This window comes from Desmodus rotundus, chromosome 2, assembly GCF_022682495.2.
Source record: "Desmodus rotundus isolate HL8 chromosome 2, HLdesRot8A.1, whole genome shotgun sequence".
In the NCBI taxonomy this organism is placed as follows: domain Eukaryota; kingdom Metazoa; phylum Chordata; class Mammalia; order Chiroptera; family Phyllostomidae; genus Desmodus; species Desmodus rotundus.
Window position 1 is genome coordinate 32,629,873 of NC_071388.1, and position 19,497 is coordinate 32,649,369.

Genomic DNA, 19,497 nt, shown 5'->3' on the forward strand with positions numbered 1-19,497 from the left:
TTCATGCACCAGATCTTCACGTTTTGATGGAGATGATTCAATTGTGATAACTAGTTTGAGTTATGATTAAACTCTGACACTTTTTCAAATAGTTAATGAATTAAATTTTCTACGAGTTGATTTTTTAAAATATATTGTATTGATTATGCTATTACAGTTGTCCCATTTCCACCCCTTCACTCCACTCCATCCCGCACACCCCTCCCTCCCACATTCCCCCCCTATATTTCATGTCCATGGTTCATACTTATAAGTCCTTTGGTTTCTACATTTCCTACACTATTCTTACCCTCCCCCTGTCTAATTTCTACCTGCCATTTATGCTACTTATTTTCTGTACCTTTCCCCTCTCTCTCCCCCTCCCACTCCCCTGTTGATAACCCTCCATGTGATCTCCATTTCTGTGGTTCTGTTCCTGTTCTAGTTTGCTTAGTTTGTTTTTGTTTTTGTTTTAGGTGTGGTCATTAATAACTGTGAGTTTGCTGTCATTTTTACTGTTCATATTTTTTATCTTCTTTTTCTTAGGTAACTCCCTTTAACATTTCATATAATAAGTGCTTGGTGATAATGAACTCCTTGAACTTGACCTTATCTGAGAAGCACTTTATCTTCCCTTCCATTCTAAATGATAGCTTTGCTGGATACAGTAATCTTGGATGTAGGTCCTTGCCTTTCATGACTTCAAATACTTCTTTCCAGCCCCATCTTGCCTGTAAGGTCTCTTTGGAGAAATCAGCTGACAGTCTTATGGGAACTCCTTTGTAGGTAACTGTGTCCTTTTCTCTTGCTGCTTCTAAGATTGTCTCCTTCTGTTTCATCTTAGATAATGTAATTATGATGTGCCTTGGTATGTTCCTCCTTGGGTCCAGCTTCTTTGGGACTCTCTGAGCTTCCTGGACTTCCTGGAAGTCTATTTCTTTTGCCAGATTAGGGAAGTTCTCCTTCATTATTTGTTCAAATAAGATTTCAATTTTTTGCTCTTCCCTTTCTCCTTCTGGTACCCCTATAATTCAGATGTTGGAACATTTCAAGATGTCCTGGAGGTTCCTAAGCCTTTCCTCATTTTTTTGAATTTTTGTTCCTTCATTCTTTTCTGGTTGGATGTTTCTTTCTTACTTCTGGTCCACACCGTCGATTTGAGTTCCAGTTTCCTTCCCATCACTATTGGTTTCCTGTACATTTTCCTTTGTTTCTCTTAGCATAGCCTTCATTTTTTCATTTAATTTGTGACCAAATTCAACCAATTCTGTGAGCATCCTGATTACCAGTGTTTTGAACTGTGCATCTGATAGGTTGGCTATCTCTTTGTTGCTTAGTTGTATTTCTTCTGGAGCTTTGATCTGTTCTTTCATTTGGGCCATTTTTTTTTGTCCTGGCGTGCCTGTTACATAAAGGGGTGGAGTCTTAGGTGTTCACCAGGGGGGGATAATGCTGGTTGCTGCACTATGATGCTGTACATGGGGGCGGGGCCGAGAGGGAGCAATGGTGCTTGCTCCACTCTCTGCCGGATTTCAGTCACTCCCTCCACTACCCACAATCAAACTGGGCCCCTCTGGTGCTGATTCCCGAGTGCGTGGGCTTGTGCACGCTCTAGGCCCCCATGGGTCTCTCCAACAAACTCTCCTGTGAGGCTGGAAGTTTCTCCTTCTGCTGCCTCAACCCCCACAGGTGCTTTCAATCAGAGGTTTGAGGCTTTATTTCCCTCCTGCTGGAGCCCCGGGCTGTGTGATCTGTCACCTGGTCCACTCGCTGCTGCCTCGCTGGCCAGCTGCAGCTTTGCCTATCCGGCTCCACAATGCGCCACCTCGCTGGGTCCCCCAGCTTCTGCCTTTCTGAGTGTCCTCTCCGCCCGGCTGCCCACATCTGCCCCTCCTACCTGTCTGGATGAATGTTTCTTCTTTAACTTCTTGGTCGTTGGACTTCCACACAGTTCGATTTTCTGTTGGTTCTGGTTGTTTTTTGTTTTTAAATTGTTGTTGTCCTTCTTTTGGTTGTACTAGAAGGCACAGTGTGTCTACCTATGCCTCCATCTTGGCCGGAAGTGGAGTTGATTGTTTTAAACAACAGTTGCCTGGTGATAGCTAAATTCAATTCTGTTTTTATAATCTATGACACCTTGCTTTTCTTTTTCATTCTTTTAGAACAAGTTTTTACTTGATATAGATCATGAAAGGAACTTTTAAAGTTAAATTTTCATATTTATGAATTATTTTGAAGGAAATTAAAACATACTTTTACTTTAAGCCTTATTGTAACCAAAAGCAGGTGTGGCTGCCTGCCTCTACGAAAGCTAATACTCAAGACAGTGGTGCTGAATGATGTAAAGGAAAGTGGTTTATTTGAAGATGCTGGGATCTGGAAGATGGGGGCCTCACCTCTCAAAGCCCATCTCCCCATCTCAGTGGAGGTGGAGGTTTTTAAAAGAAGGGAAAGGGGAACAGAACAAAGAAAGAGATCAAGGAGGGGGGTTTAAAAGTTCTCTACATGCAGACAAGCACAGTCCATTCAGCTAAGGCAAGTGATGGTCTGGGGTGCCTCATCCTGGTTTAGCCATCCTGACTACACGTCTCCAGGCTCCATGGTTGACAGTCAACAAGTAACCGAGAACTGGATTGCCTAAAGGTTGGGGTCTGTATCTGTTGAAATTAGTTCCTAGGCTTCTTACAAAAACATGCTGCTCATCTACAAGCTACATACTAGTCACAGTTGGCACTTACAGAAACAATGTCAAAAGAATGGTGGGGTGGGTTACAAGTCCCATTATCATTTTCCACTGTTACAAATCCCTACTGTCAATTTTTCTTCCATCTATGGAGTTAGATGGCTGTGCTCAAAACATTTAAGAAAACTAGAAAAATTTAGGACCCAGTCTTATTTAGAGGTAAAAAATAAAATTTTACAGAAAATTCATTGAATTAGAGTCTAATTTCCGTAGTTGTGCATTATAGATTTTATTGAAACATAATTTTTCTCCTAAAATCACCCTCATTTTTATCAAAGAGTCAAATCAAGACCAATTCATTTACTGTATTAAGTACTGTTTCAGTTTGGCTGATTATTTGCATAAACACAACAGGAATAACAATTGGTTATATAGACATTCTCAAATACACTTTGGCGTAATGAATCTCATAAGGAATTTCAAGATTGAACTTTAATTAGCCTTTCAGAGCAAAGAAGCCAAGCCACACAGTTGCCATGAGACTTTGTCTGTAATACCTGCAGATTTGGGTAAACTTCTCAAGTTCTCAAGGTCTTCAGAATGTCTTGAGGTTCTTTTCTTGTCATCCCCCAGGAAAGCAGCCTTCGCTCCTTACCTGGGAAGACTGCCGTGAACCACATGAATAAGTAAAGTACCAGGCCATCTCTCTAAGGGGCTTTTATCAGCTCTAAAGTCAACCTTTATTCCTTACAGGTTTTTGCTGACATCCCAAGTCTAGGCATATCTCTCTCAGACATGGCATTCCAGTAAAAGTCTTGGCTAATAAACCCACATTTGGAAACTGGAAGAAATCAGATTTCTACTGGATTCATGCAAATAAACATACTGCCATGAAAATAATAATTCTCACTCATTAAGAGTTTCCAAATTCTGGAGGGCTCAAGTAGGCAGAAAAATATAAATGCTTCAATATTACTATAGTTTACCAAATTTCTCTATAAAAACAAGTAAGTTTTTAAAAAGTCAATAATATTTTGAACAAAGTCACAAGAACAATAATTATTTTTAGTTCATTCAGTCCTGCAATCAACTCCTGTGTATCCCCATTATCTGCCAGTACCTCTATGAGTTCAGTCGTTCCCCAGAGTCCCACAAATCCCCATCTATTTCAAGGGTAGGATCTCAAAATTTATTCTCAGAAACTCATATTTTAGAGTAAGTCAGAAGGTATAACATTTTTGCAAATGCACAAGAGTAAAACAATGACTGTCTTTAAATGACAACATTTTTAAATGACATGATTATCATGCAATTGACTAAGGAATGTGCCATTTTTTGGTAACAAGGTTTTAAGGTAACAATCAGAATTACAAAAGAAAGCATATCAGACCAAAGAATCAATTAATTTGTTCCCCATTGTTTAATTGTGCCTGGGGTTTCTGTTGATAAATAACAATTGGTTTTGGAAAATCAAAGGGAGCCTTTGGCTTTTTCATTTGTCATTCAAATGATCACTTTGCTTTACCATTATTCTATGTGCTTCCCTTTTTTTCTTATTTCTTTTCTTCCCATTTCCATTTCTCTTCTTGAGTTTCCTACTCCAGTGTCCTTTCTTCCTGTATGTCCCATCCCTTCATCCTTTCTCAACTGTGTTCACTTCCTTAATTCCTTCTCTTTTAATTTTCCCCCTCTACCAGGGGTGTCCAACCTTTTGTCATCTCTGGGTCACATTGGAAGAAGAAGACTTGTCTTGGGCTACACATTAAATACACAAACACTAACGAAAACTGATGAGCAAAAAAAAAAAAAGGTTTTAAGTAAATTTACGATTTTATGTTGGGCCACATTCATAGCCATTCTGGGTCACATGCAGCCCACGGGCCATAGGTTGGACACCCCTGCTTCACAATCCTTCTTCAACTTGCACAGACCCTCTTCAACTTAGACAGAACCTCTGCAACGTACACAGTCCTCCTTCAATGCTTCTAGCCCATTTTAGTTTGCCCTTTTAACTCATCCAGACATAACCAACTTTAGAATAACCCACATTCAATTCTATTTTTTAAGATATATTTCCATAATTTATACCTTTCATTACCAAAACCATGTATTTTCTCCAAATTTAATGAAAATTCTCAATTTTTAGTGACAACTAAAAGTAAGTAATAAGCATGCTTTAGATTGACAAATTTATGAACACATTTAATAACTTTCAGAAACAGTTTTTTCACCACTGGCAAATACATTTACATGTTTTATTCTTGGTGATTACTGCCTTCCTTGAGTGTGCTCAAAAGGAAGCTGTCTCATTATCTAGTGCCCTTGAAAACTTTAGGGAGGCTGGAGAAGAGGGAAGGAGAGGCCAGGTGTGGCACGGCCTGTTCCCAAGACCGAAGCAGCTCCTGGGCCTCCAGAAGGTGGATTCAGAGTGTTTAAAAGACACATGTTCTCATTGTTTTGCTTCCTGAGCTTTTTCCTATCTGAAAAGGGAGTGAGATCTTTTTCCCTCTTTAAACAATCAATTTAAATTCTTTCTGAATAGAATCCTTATGATGTAACAACATTAGAGATCTTATTCCATTTACCAGAGGTTTAGCAAAAGATTTCGAGACCGAGACTGAGCCCATTCCTTTCAAAACAGAAACAAAAACAAAACCTAAAGCAAAGACAAAATTCAAGCAAATTAGTATTCTCAAATCAAATCCTCTAAAAGGAGGAAATGAGACACTAGCATTAGAGCCTTATCTCATACCCCCTGGTACTACAAATGACCCTGACAAGATCCAAATGGCGCGAAGCCCAAATAGCAGAGTCATTATTTGATACCAACTGGTACCACAAATACACAAAAGCCTAAACAGCAGAGACACTATCTCAAACCAACCAGTACAGCGAATAACTGTTAAAGGCCCAAGTGGCACAGCCCAAATAGCAGAGGCAGAAGATTCTGGGGCTATACAAAACAGCAAAGATCAAACTAAGTTTCCCAAAAGATAAGAAAACAAGCAACGTATAACTGTAACCAGGAGAAACAGAGGAGTGCTCTCAAACTGAAACTGACTTCCTCCTGCTCAGGAGCAGAGACACAAAACTAACAGATAATTAGAAAGCAGTATGATTCCCATGCAAATTTCTCTGAACAATAATATTCCAAATAAAAAACACAACTATTCAGACTGGAGTCCATCAGCTCTCCATTTGGAACCTGTCAAATGGAGACAAGACTCTCCCCAAAGACTTGTTTCATTTCATCAGCAAAGCGTTTAAAGGCGGCTGATGGCCTTGAGAGGGAGAACAGAGAGAGTTCCAGAGATAAAGTACTGGGGAACTACTGCAATCCCTACCATGGGGTCAGCCTGCCACAAGCAGCTGGGACTCCTCCAGGCCTTACTGGGGTCCACATAGTCCCATCTGCATCACCAAAAACTGTAACAGAAAGCAGGTCCAGAGCTGCCTCTATGAAAGCTGATACTGAAGAGGCAGGTGCTGATGTAAAGGAAAGTGGTTTATTTGTGGATGCCGGCCACCTGGAAGATGGAGGACTCAGGTCTCAAAGCCCATCTCCATCTCTCAGTGGAGGCAGAAGTTTTTAAAAGGAGGGAAAGGGGAACACAACAAAGAAAGAGATTAAAGAAGGGGGTTGAAAGTTCTCTATGTGCAGACGAGCACAGTCCATTCCGGCAAGACAAGTGATGGTCCGGTGTGCACCATCCTGGTTTAGTCGTCCTGGATTCATGTCATCCTGACTTCACGTCATCCTGGCTCTACAGTTGAAGGCCAGCAAATTTCCCAGAACTGGATTGCCTGAAAGTGGGAGTCTGTATCTTTTGAAATTAGTTCCTAGGCTTCTTGTACAAACACGCAGTTCATCTACAAGCTACATATTAGTCAGAGTCGGCACTTACAGAAATAACGTCAAAAGGGTGGTGGGGTGGGTTACAATGCTCTGTCACAATTTTTCAATAAATGTTATCATAGAGAGTCATAATTATTTTTATTTTAAAATTGTATGTCAGCATTTTTCAGAATCCATGAATTAATGTTAACTTATGTAAAATGTGTAAAAAAACTGACAATAACAATAAAAACATTTTCAAAATTAATCATATGAAATTTGACACTTTAAGATATTTATTCCTGTAAAATGGAAAAGTGAGGCATAAAGAAACCTCCTTCAAAGTAGATGATGATAAGGTCAATGAAATAATCTGAGTGGACAGGTATGGAAATGTGTGTGCTACAAAGAATGTAAGCGTCTTGTTCTGATCTCTTTTAATGTTTCAAACTTTAAAAAGTGAGCTTTCCTAAGCAAGTATCTTTAACACCAAACAATTTTTTGAGAGTAAAACTATGAAATCTCATACTGTAATGATTGTGCGACAACCATGCGATAGATTGAACACTAACCTCCCCAATAGTCCATGTACTAATCCTCATACCCTGGAAACACGTCATCTTACGTGACAAAAGGGATTTTCCAGATGCGGTTAAATTAAGGATTTTGGGATGAAGAGAGGATCCTGGATTATCCAGGTGGGCCCAACTATGTCATCACAAGTGTGCTTACAAGAGGGAGGCAGAAGAGAAGGTGATACGGTGATGAAAGGAGAGAGTGGAGTGACGTGCTTCAAAAATAGAGGAAGGACCGCATGCCCAGGAATGTGGAAGCTGGACCAGGGCAAGGAAATGGATTCCTCCCTCTGAACCTCCAGAAGGAACCAGCCCTGCTGACACCTTGACTTCAGCCAAGTGAAACTGAATTTGGGCTTCCGACCTCCACAACTGCGAGAAAATAAGTGTGTGTTGTTTCAAGGCACTAAGCCTTTGGTAAGTCATTAGAGTGGTAATGTGTGGAAATTACCAACTACTCAAAGGCAGGAGAAGCTGTGACTTAGAGCTGATCAGCTTCAGAGCTGCAGACGAGAAAACGGGTTTTCTCTGTGAAGTGCTCTTTCTCTACATGAGGATAGAGGGCAGGAAATGCAATAAGTTGTATTTAAGAATTGTTTCTATCTAGTTTGTAGTCTATTTTATTTGGCAGAGTTGGGGGAGGTTTTAAAAAAGTCTTAAAGGAGATAACCTGAAAGTATTTTTGATACCAGATTGCTCCAAAGTCCCTCTTCCTTACCACCACTGGGTACTGGAGCACTTTATATAACTTGAAGGATTTTAACTTCTGCTCAGATGTGGAAAATGGCCGAGAAAAATAATCTAAAAATACTTGAAATGGTTGAATCAGGGAGAAGGAAGTATATTTCTTTAAATATTGCTCTAAGTACTCCTGTTAGCAAAGGCTTCATCATTGCCATTGTTGTTCTCGAGATCATTGTTGTTCTCTCGATCATCGATCATCGTCATCAAAGTAAGGCTACCTTTGCTGCCGCCCCCTCCGCACCAGGCATGTGCTAAATAAACCCTTCACCTTCCTTCTCTCGGTACTCACAACAATGCCACAAGGTAGGGTTCCCCCCCCCCACATTGCAGATGGGAAGAAAACGTCTTAGAGAACTTAGGTAACTTGCTCATTTTCACATAACTATTAAGTGACAGAGCTGAGACTTGATCTGTGTGAAACCAAAGGGTAATGCTTCATTTTAGTGAGTTTCGGATTTCCATACAAAAGAAAGAAAGCCTTCCAAGGTAGTGTGGATTGCACAGACCATGGCCACCCAGTCACACTCTTGCAATTAAATTGTAAACCTATAGCCTTGAAAAAAGCTACCCTGAGAACCCAAACTGAAAAACAATGCCCACAGATATCTATTGACTATTATACAAGTAAAAGCAGTGATGGAAAAATACATTTTCATTGACTTACTTTTAACTGGTGAAGTAATGACCCTGGCAATAAGGAAAACCATGCCATCTCTGAGCAAATCGCCCCTAGAAAAATATTTCTATAGGAGAGACTAAACTCTTTTGTGTTAATTTTTAAGTTAAAATTATTAATTTTATGGCTGTTTCTCATGGAGAATCTTCTCCACTGAGAGCTGGAGGAAGCCTCACTTTTAGTCATTTGATAATTGGTCAGTTGACATTGTTTGGGGTGTGGCCAGTGCTAGTGTTAAATCCTAAGAGTTGAGAGGCCATACATCCTAGTTCCATCCCCAGGACACTAAATGTTTCAAATTAAGTCCCTGGACCTCTCGATTCTTGTTTCTAAATGAGAGACAGCAAGGGCTTACATTTCTTCTTGGGGATGGGAGGAAGTATAAAACATCAGTAGCTGCTAAAAGACTTAGTTTGTCCATGTTTAAAATTTTAATTTAATTTTGATTAATTTTATTTATTTTAAAAATAATCTAGAAAAATTTCCAGTTACTGGTTATTGTTTAAACCAGTTTGGTACAAAATAAAGTGATTTAAATTTTTTTTATGATGAGAGTCAGTTTATTAACTCTGTAATTTATGGATTCCTATTTAAAGTTCAGCTAAACTCCACTAAATTGATAAAAATATGAGGAACTGATCATTTTTCCTTTATGGTAGAGGAAAACCCCTTTCCAATATGAAAAAGAATAACACTTGGGTTCCCATGCCACTACCTATTACTTAAGAAAATTTCTTACAGTCTTATTATAGAACTCTAGTTCTAAAACTTTAGTGTAAGAGAAAAAAGTTATCAGAATTTTATAACCAGAGGGATAATATTATAATTTAAAGTAGGAATTTTAAAAACTAAATAAAGTGTGATCCAGAATTACTAAGACAGTTATAGCTTAGCTTATGTCATTTACATTTTTAAAGGTTTTTGAATTTTCTATCTTTGTATATAAATTTATTTTCATCACCAGAAAAGATAACTAATAAACAAAAGGTGGACTTAATGAGTAGAAAACACATTTAAAGAAATAATCACTTAATTTTCTAATTTTATTTATTTCTCTTTATGGAGGATGAAGGGATCCCAAGAGCTTTAGTATGTCACATGACTGGGTAAAATTTGGGTGTAAAGGAGTTCCACTGATGTTTTTAGTCCGAAACACTTCTTAGAAACCAGAATAGAGAAATGGAGACACCACTGGCTTCATCTTTGGTTGGGGTTTGATATAGCAGTAGCAGCAGCGATAAACCCCATACCAAGTGACTCAGCCCCTGGGGGCTGGGGATTGTTAACTTGATCTTAGGACCTGACTGATCCAAGTGCCAAATTCTAATTTGAAGAGGAAAAACTGGATGTCTGAGAAATGGAGCGATTTGGTGAAGCAAACAATGGATTCCCTGGTTAAAATTTTTACTCTTGGTTCTTCCATTGTGCTCCTGAGTTAATAATTTGTTTGGTAGTTTCTTAATATATTTTATGACTTAGAAACCAAGAACCAAGGCAGTATTCCACCAAACTTACTTTTTCTGTAAATGCCTCAACAATTAAGCAGATTGGTGCAACAGCTTTTTCCATTACTTGGCTCAACACCAACCTAACTCACAGGGTCACACATTGAAAAAATAACTGTGAAACTATTCCACAAAAAGAAAGATGATTTCTTTCTAAGCCATTTCTAATAAACCTAAAATACTAAAGTTTCCATGCTTATGCTTATTTGTAAAATTTGCCTACCTTCCAAGCTGGTCCCCTAGCCATCCTCCAAAGAATGACGCGATCATTCCACCAATTGCAAAGCTGGACACAGACAGGGACCAGAACATGGTGATGAGGCCAGAAGATGTCATAGACTCTTCTTCAGTCCAGGGGGTTGATGTTGAAGTTAGGAAGTATGGATTTGTAGGCAGGCCCTCTGTGCTATCAGTAGCATTGTTGTTGATAGCTTTTCGGTCGTCCAGTGGAATATTCAAAACATATCTATAATGGGTTATTATTACCTGAGGAAATAAAATTAGAAAAATAACTCCAACATTTCAAACATTTTATATATTTTTCTTTTTTTCTTTTTATGGGGAACTGTTCCAAGCGTGGGAAATGTGGCCCAGCCCCGACTTGGAAAAGCCAGTGGGGAGAGAGGTTGGCAGGCAGGACCTACGCCCACGGACAGGTTCTCCCATGGGAAATCAGGCCTGCTTTGTACCTAGACTGCTATGAGACTTGCTCTTGCTAAAACTCCCTCACCCTGAATTGAGGCAGCAAATGTTTACTGAGTATCTTTAACTTCCTAAAGTCTGTGCTAAACCACCCAAGTATGGAGTGTGACCAGTTTCCCCCTTGAGCTGTAACATCCTTCTCTGTGAGGTAGTTAGCAGTATTCCGTCCTTTGTTGTCTGTAAAAGGTAATCACCTACAGTGAATCTGCGCATAGTAAATGAAGACCATCCTCGATGTAATGTGCCCAGAAAAGCAATAGAAGCCTGTCCCGGCAAGGGGGTTGGCTCGCTCTCTTGGGCTCTCTCTAGCCCTCTTGCCCTCTCTGACTTAGAGAGTGGCCACGCCCTCCCTTTTTTCTCCACAGGACTTCTGTAGTCTGTGTGTATTTGTCTATTGCTGCCACAACACAGGATCCTGCTGGCTGGGATCCGCGTCATCTTTTTATAAAATTTTAATTTAAATATTTTATTGTTTATGCTGTAACAGTTGTGTCAATTATTTTCCCTTTTCTCCCCTCCACCCAGCCTGCCTCCCACTCCCACAGCCCCTCCCCACACTGTTGTTCATGTCTGTGGGCCATTCATGTATGTTCTTTGACTAATCCCTTCATCTTCTTTTAACCAGTCCCCCCGTTGCCCCTCCCCTTACAGCTGTCAGTCTGTTCCATGTTTCTGTGCCTCTGGTCCTATGTTGCCTGTTAGTTTTTTTTCTTTAAAGTACTTGTTAGGTGTTTAAACAGGATCATCTCAAATATGTGGCTTACACACATACAAACACTTGTAGATTTATTTATAGTTGACCCTATCCTATAAAGCAGAAGTCACAGATTCTGGTGCCAACAGGAAGCAAGCAGGAACAAATAAATGAGGAGAACCTTGACAAGAGGACTGAAATACCTTCTTTACTGTTGAGGGTATAACAGCGAGAGAGCAGGACCAGGGACTAGAGGGAGTTTGTCCCATGTGAAGGAGGAAGCTGCAAACCTGAGACTAGCGTTGATGGCCTTTCATTTTTAAAAAGAAGCTGGAAATATGGGTTTTTATGTAAAAATTTTCAAGTTGTAAGTGTTGTCTACTATTCAAATATTCTGCAGGCTAAAAAGATACATTTCCATACCAGTGTAACCCTTACACAACAGGATTTAAATTGACTTATGTAAATATTTTAATGGAAACATAAAAGTGATGTTTAAAAAATTTGGGGAAGATGAGACCCGAAATAAAGTCATTATACAAAATTATACCATACATTAGGTGCTGTATCCTTGCTAGAATTAAACTATAATTTAGCAATAAACTTCCTAGAAGCCAATGGGTAGAGAGGAAAACAGTCCTGTTTATTGATGAATTCCAAAGATTAGAAATATTCAGTGGCCCCCGAGAAGATGTTGAGACCTATGGCTTCTCATGGAGCTCAGTGTGTAATAGAAAGAACAATGTTCAAAACTAAGCTTCACAGAGCCATAGTTTATAATGTGTTTCAATAGAGGCAAAGATCATATGCAAGTATAATGGAGAAAAGGCACATCCTTCAGGCTCTCTTCCTGAGGGCCTGTCATTTCTCTCAATGGCGCTTTGGTCATTATTCAGCATCCGTGATCAGGGAGGACCTTTGACAAGGACCTGGAATGCAGCTGCCCTAGGCTGCCAGTCACGGGTGAAGTACTACTTGGGAAAGTCAGCTGAGTGAGGGAAAGAATTGACATCCTCTTATGATAAAAGAAGTCTGACCAAGACATTTCCTCCATCCGAAGGTCGTGCTATATGGATAATATGCTTGTACATAGAAAAGCAGCCGTAAGGAAATACCCAAGGTGTTCTCAGCAGTCTGCTCCATGTGATAGAATAATATTGGGTGATTTTTTTCCTGGTACTTTCTGCAACAGGCATGTGTAGTTTTCATAATCATAGAAAATGTCATTTATAAATACCTTAAAATAACCCTAAGTGTCATTCTGCTAATAAAAACAAATAGGCCTGAGTGACTCTTGCTATATAACGGTGTTTAAAGGAAGGGGCTACAGAGAGGGCACTAAGCCCAATGTCAGTGGGAAATTACTGTCTCAGGTCTGGATCTAGGACTGTGATCAAAGGAGAGGAAGCCTTAGATTAAGTTTCCCTCTAAGATTAGAAAGGATGCTTTAAGTGAGGATTTGAAACAGTTTTCCACAAAAAGAGGCCCTGCCAATTATGGTGATATTGAGCCAAATTTCAGAAAACCTGCTAAACTGGCACATGTTGCCATCACCCACAAAAAAAAGGTACCCCCCCAGTGTTATTTCCTAAATCCCTCAACCTCAGCAAGGTCTGCCACAGTCATGACGTACGTGGCACCTAACCAGAGCACATCTTTGGTCCACGGAGCATCGTTTCAGGTGAGGAACTGACTGGTGAGCACAGATTTCACACATTCTCACCCTGCAGGATCTTACATTTTCCTTGGAGTCTAACGTTGTAAAAGAAGCAGATAAAATGATTGATTTGCGGAAGGCACCCAACAGAAGTCTATACTTTCATCTTTGCCAGCCTCATCCCCCCACCCCCCGCCCTACCAGCTTCCATTCTCTCTCTCCTTCACTAAACACTGGATTGAACTTCTTTACACCAATCATTGTGCTTGGCCTTGGTGATAGGAAGAGGAACAAGACATCAGTCCCGCACTAAGTGACCTGACAGTGCATTAGGGCAGAGGGAGCCAAGTCCTGGCTCCTCCCAGTCAATTTCAGGCTGTGAGAGCTGAGAAAAATGACATCCCTCTCCTGTCTACTCAGTGGGCACCAGAGTAGGGATGCATAAAATAAATGAGAAAAATGATAGAAATTATTTGATGTTTTTAAAAATACCCATCCAAATGGTCATCATGGAAAAAAAATCTGTATATTGTGGAACTTCTTGATCATTATTTAAGTTTTGTATTATTTTACTTTGAAGCACCTACAGAAGACAGGAATGCAGAGAAGGACTAGAATCTTTTTTAGTGTTAATGCTCCTAAAGGTTTTAATCTGGCCTAGAAACGAGTGTAAGACTATTGGGAGGGTCAGACTGGGGAGATCATGTGACAGCTCCTTATGCACAGTGAGTCGGCATTCAACAGATGTTTGTGCACAGAATGAAACATGTCCTTCTACAGTTTCCTTGTGTTCCCTGGCATTTTCATTAGTATACGGCTGAGGGTCTGAATGAATGCTGCGATAAGCTATTAATTTTTAAAAAAATATCCTAAGGCACATGGTATTCTGGTAAAAGGGTTTTTATCCTGTGGGTTCCCCAAAAAGCAAAGATCAAGAATTGTGTATTGCTCTTTATTTTCTTCTGAGGATTATGAAGTGAAGAGGAGTCAAAGCCGTTACAGGCTCTGGAACCACACACATGATCCCCAACAGAGGCTGGGATTACCCCATGTTCCCCGCATGGGCACACTTTATTTCTCCACATGAGAAACAGATATCTTTCTGATATTGACAGAAATTTCCAGAGAGATTTGAATTGTGCATGTGTCACTTGCCTGTTGAGGGGCATTGATCACACCAATGTCATACCCAAACTGGAAGGAACCCAGCACGGCAGTGAAGACAGTGAAAACCAAGGTCCCGGTGACCTGTAGGGAATGAAACACAGGGCTGGGAAACAGCCGGCAAGTTCAGTACCCCATCTCCCATCCCGCCACAGCTTGGACTGCTCATGGGCCCCACAGTCTGGTTCTCATACCCTGATACTCACAGTGAGCCCTATGCCCCCCGCAGGCTCATTTACACCAGAATGGGGGAGTCATTCATTACTTCTCTTACACTGCTGAAGTTGAAAAGAGTCCCCCGCTTCTTCCAGGGGAGGAATCAAAATGTGTGTGTGTGTGTGTGTGTGTGCGTGTGTAAACAGGGTCCAGCACAAACACCCATTTTTATTACAAAATCTTTCATTATAAAATTATAAACAGGTAATTCTGTAACATAAAAATATCACACTCAAGCACACCATATGCCATTTTAGGTAAAATGTTCAAATTAAAACTGTGAGTTATTACACCCATATTATCACCCTACCAACCATACTCAAGCAGGCGTTACTTCTGCTGGACCCTGTATGTACTTGATTCAAAATCAGAATTGAGAACTAGAATCATTACTGACCAAAGGAAACTGCTAAGATAAAAACATTTATATCATCAATATAAAGGAAATAAGACACCAATAACAAAGAGATGGGGAGCTCCTGGACATGGCTATGGTACAAAATACCTCAAAACTTATACAAGGAGCTCAGCCAGTCTTTGTAATGACCCATATCAATGTTCAGGATTTTCATCTAGTTGAACCTAGAGTTGTGGGTGAAGGGATATTATTTTCCCTGCAACTCCCTGTAGCTATAAAAACAAACAAAAATGTGGAAAGAGGCAGAGCATCCTTTTCAACACATAGTTACACATCTAACCATTTAAGAGAAATCCTATCATGCACACAGAGTCATATACAAGCATATTTGATGCAGCATTTTGTGGGGGTGTGTTTGTCTGTGATAGCAAAAATTATGGAAAGAACCTAATGTCATTCAATGAGAAATGGCCAAATAGATTCAAATACATCATGATATACATACATCAGATACATACAGCACGCTATGCAGCAGTTAAAAAGAATAATGTGATCATGTACTGACATTGTCAATGACAAAGGAAGTGGTGTACTATCATTAATGTTGTTTAAAGGTTTAAATCTGAGTAATCTTTGATTTAGGCATATTGTATACAATTCATAGAATATATATTTTTCTCTTTTTGGAGTTTTTTTTAATTGAGAAACTGAGGGTATATCAAATAAAACCAATTTCTGGGGGGAAAAACCAAAATCCACAATAGCAGAACCAGACAATATATTCTCTTAATTGAAAAAATTCTAGGGGCTTCCTAATTGACCTTTTGATATAAAATGACCTATTAAATTTGCAGTTTGTGGTTTTGGGTGTTGAGGTCCATAGAACAAGCTAGGAAGTCTTTAATCCTTGAGCTGAATTCCATAAGGGGTTCTTTGGCTTTTGACTTGGTTATTTCCTTGCCTAATAGGTAGTAGCAGCAACAGCACCCACCTTCTGGGCAGCTTCTTTCTTGGCACGATAAGCCTATAGAACCACCCCGGCTTCATCCACCTTGGAGCGGAGAGACTCAGGGGACTCCAGCGCGTGCAGTTGCTCGGAGTGGTCCATCTCCAGCAGCATTCCTGTAATCTTTCCGGCCAGGTTCAAATGCATGGTTTGGATAAGTGGGAACAAACATTCTCCCAGCATCTGCTTCTGTTCCTGGAAGGATGCTGTGGCCAGCATGGAGGTAGTCAGGGACTCCTGCCCCTGGATATGGACTGCAGGCTGGACCTTTGCAGGACGGCTGGCCTGCAAAGACGGAATGCCAGGGTGAAGGCTGTGGACACTGGAGGTGTACTTGTATGGTCCAATAGCCCAAGGGGCAGCAGCAGCCACAGGAGCATGAAGTGCTAAGTTCTGCACAGCTGTGTTAACACCTCCAGACAGGCAGCTGTCAGTCAGCCCTTGTTGGGTAGCACCAACCCCACCAAAGTCCATAGCTAAGTGGTCCAGGCACTCAGAACCAACTTTCTGAGCAGAAGTAGGGAGGCCATGAGAGGCCTGAGCATTACCATTTGGAACCAGATGGTAGGGAGTTGGATGAGGCCCAGACTGCCATATAGCACTAGGCATTCCTTGGAAGCCATGAGGTCTCCGTCTTGCTGCCAGCATGGATTAGCCTCATCTATGCCAACTGGTCAAGTGTATAATATGGAAGTCTTCCCTGAGTCTGTGGAACTGCTGGCACAAAGCAGCCACCAGCTATAGGCTGGAACTGATTTAAGATGGCATTGGCAGGCAGTGCTCTCATTCCGGCCACCCACTGCATATACTGGCTGGTCAAGTAAGCCTTTCACTCTTCCTTCCTCTGGGTCAGAGCGACGTACAGTGGCTTGGAGCTCACGGTGCATCTGTTCATCTCAGTGACTGCTTTGGCTGCCTCTCCAGGAGATGAGAAGCATTACCTTAGCACTGGTGATGGATCCGAAAGGAGAAAACACTTTCCTTAACTTCTCATCATCAGTGGTGTCATCCAAGTTCTTACTGTAAAGATTCACCCATGATATTGACTAATTTCTTTTGTTTCAGCTGCTGAAATTTCTAATTCGGTCTACCATTCTATTTTTCATCGGTGCACAGCCTACAAAAATGACCTTCCCACTGATTCTTTTCCATTCACCTCTTCCACACCTTATTGGCATCCTTGTGTTTTTCATAACTCCAAAGCCTTTGGACTTCCCACTGGGATCTCTCATCACCTTGACACTTAGGGTCTTACTGACCTGGCTGAACAGCACTTTTAGACTCTCATCATCCATCTCTTCCTCAAAGTCTTTGATATGCACACTGGTGAACTCCTTGGCTTTGGCTTCAGGTCAGCTTCCCGCTCTCTTAGAGACTTGAATCTACTCACGAACACTTTGTGGTCACTGAGGAGCATGTCATTCATCTTCTGGGCTTGTCTGCAGCCCCTTGGGTATAGAAGTGAACAAAGGTATAACCCTTAGAACCATCCTTCGCCCACACCACCTTGCAGGACAGAATGTTTCCAAAAGCAGAAAAAGTATCATAAAGTGCCTTGCTATCTCTAGATGTGTCTAGGTTCTTGATGACAATGTTTCCCACACCAGATTTTCTCAAAGAAGGATCCTTCTGAGACCACATGATTTGGATTGGCTTTCCCTTAGTCACATCCAAGTTCATGGTATCCAAGGCCCACTCACCGTCAGCCAGCTGCTGGAAGTTGACCTAGGCAGAACCCAGGGAGCGGCTGCCCATTCTATTGCGGCAGACCCTGATGGACAGCGCAGGCCCTGCAGGGCTGAACTTTTAATACAGCATAGCCTCGGTGCAGGTCACCCACGTAGAGGGAGGCCATGGGGTTACTGCTGGCTGCAGCCTTCATCTTCCCGCCCTTACCACCCTGAACCTAACCAGGAGGGCTTCTTATAGGCACCACACAGGACAAAAGGGCTCTTCGTGGAGCCCGGGCCCACGCCCATGCCGCAGCTCATGCTGGCAGAGTGACTCGGAGGAGCTGGAGTCCGCTGAGAAGCAGGAGAGGACAGAGGATTCCTGGACTTCTCTTTCCAGATTGAAAGACTGCAGACAAAAGGCAAAAACAACATGGCTGTCCCTGAGTTTGCCATTTTCGGCTGTCCTGGTCTGAAGCTCCACATTTCAAAACCAGATTTATTAAAATGGAGACTTCCCTCCAAATTATAAAAATTCTTAAAGCGGTAACCAAATGGTGCTCCCACGGCCCCGGGGACACGCATCTCTCTCTCTCTCTCTAGGCCTCGGGTTCCTGGTGGTCTACCATTACATCGCTGGGAAAGAGGGATACAAAATATTTGTGGGTGCCGGCTGGCCAGCTGCAAAGGGCAGTGTAGATGCGTAGTTGGCAGGGAGGCCGGTGCTCGGGGCTCCCACGCAGCACGGAGGGGCTGCCGGGGCAGAGGTGTGTGGACACGGGCAGCTCATCCCCAGACCACCAGTTGGGACCCACAGGCGCCTACGTGCGGTGGCAGCGGCGTTGGGCGGGCGCAAGAGAGCTGGAAGCATGTGAAAGTGACTTTCCCGGGGTTTTCCAAAAAAGATTCTCCTTTTCTTTCTCTTTTTCTTTAATTGTTTGTTATGTTTTAAAGAGTTTTCGGGTTTTAAAAGGACTTTATCTCTTTTTTTTGTTCAGGCTGCTGGGCCCAAAGTGGCTGAGGGCTGCAGCTACTGGGGTGGAGAGAACTATGGAATATTTTCTTGAAAAACAAATGAGAGGATGTTTGAGGAGAAAAGTGAGGTTGGAGAAGAGGAGTAAAGGAGCATTTTTTTCTTTTGTTTATATTATTAGACATTTAACAAAGAAACAATTTCATGTATAATTACATAATTTAAAATTTTAAAATAAATAACATAGGATACAGTTATGGCAACATGAATTCCAGTTTCCATTTGGATACCTGGTGGGTATGTGACCCAAACCATTTCCCCAATAGGAGCTTCAGTTTTTATCTAAATTGGGGGGTGATTGTAAATCCCCCTACCCCAGCATGAAAATAGCTAATTAACCAGTACCCCTCCTTTCCCAATCAGTCTGTAGATCAGAAATGTTGGTGTCATCAGCAAAGGGCCCTGAGAGCCCTTGCAGTCAGTCCAGGGGCTCTACAACCAGACTCTACTTGGAGAGCATGTAATATGTTCAGCTCCCTGGCCTCAGCCCAGACCTGGAATTCTGGGGTGAAAATGGGGTGAAATTCTGTAGGTTTGCTCCTTCTCTTTCCACTAATTCAGAATTAATTGCACGTGGCACCTACATAGACTTTCCCTCCCAGCAACCTCTTTCTCTGAAAGGACTTCAAAGCTGACCCCTAATGTGACTGTATGGAGTGTGAATACACACACATACACACACACACAGGAGGATATATCATATACATGATGTATTTATTAGATATAAGTCATATGCATGTATACATATAATTACTTATACATAATTATTAATACAATGAATGTAAGTAAATTAAAAAATACATTATATGTAAAATGTACAGATGTACACATGCTTTTACTCACACAATATGGTGTTTGATATACATATTATCCTCTAAAATGTAACTAGACATCTACGACTCAGTGGTTCAGGCGGCCAAAATTAAGATCGATTCCATTCACGTGGTTGGCGCTTTCTCTTCGAATCCTTTTTCCCCTTTAGCTCCTTCCCAGGAGAGGG

General features: G+C 41.3%; 1 protein-coding gene and 1 pseudogene across 2 annotated transcripts in view; both read right to left on the reverse strand.

Annotated features, from left to right (window-relative positions):
- SLC2A2 (solute carrier family 2 member 2) overlaps nucleotides 1-19,497 on the reverse strand; it is a 40,351-nt gene that overhangs the window by 17,540 nt on the left and 3,314 nt on the right. The window contains exons 2-3 of one of the 2 annotated variants that reach the window (XM_024560555.4): nucleotides 14,206-14,298; nucleotides 10,221-10,483 (exon numbers count right to left, since the gene is read on the reverse strand). In XM_024560555.4, the coding sequence (XP_024416323.2) occupies nucleotides 10,221-10,483; nucleotides 14,206-14,298 (356 nt within the window). Of the gene's footprint in view, nucleotides 1-3,219; nucleotides 3,321-10,220; nucleotides 10,484-14,205; nucleotides 14,299-19,497 lie in introns of those variants that run through there. The other variant, XM_045197952.3, reaches the window with a different exon arrangement.
- LOC112308541 (polyadenylate-binding protein 4 pseudogene) lies at nucleotides 15,750-17,676 on the reverse strand (annotated as a pseudogene).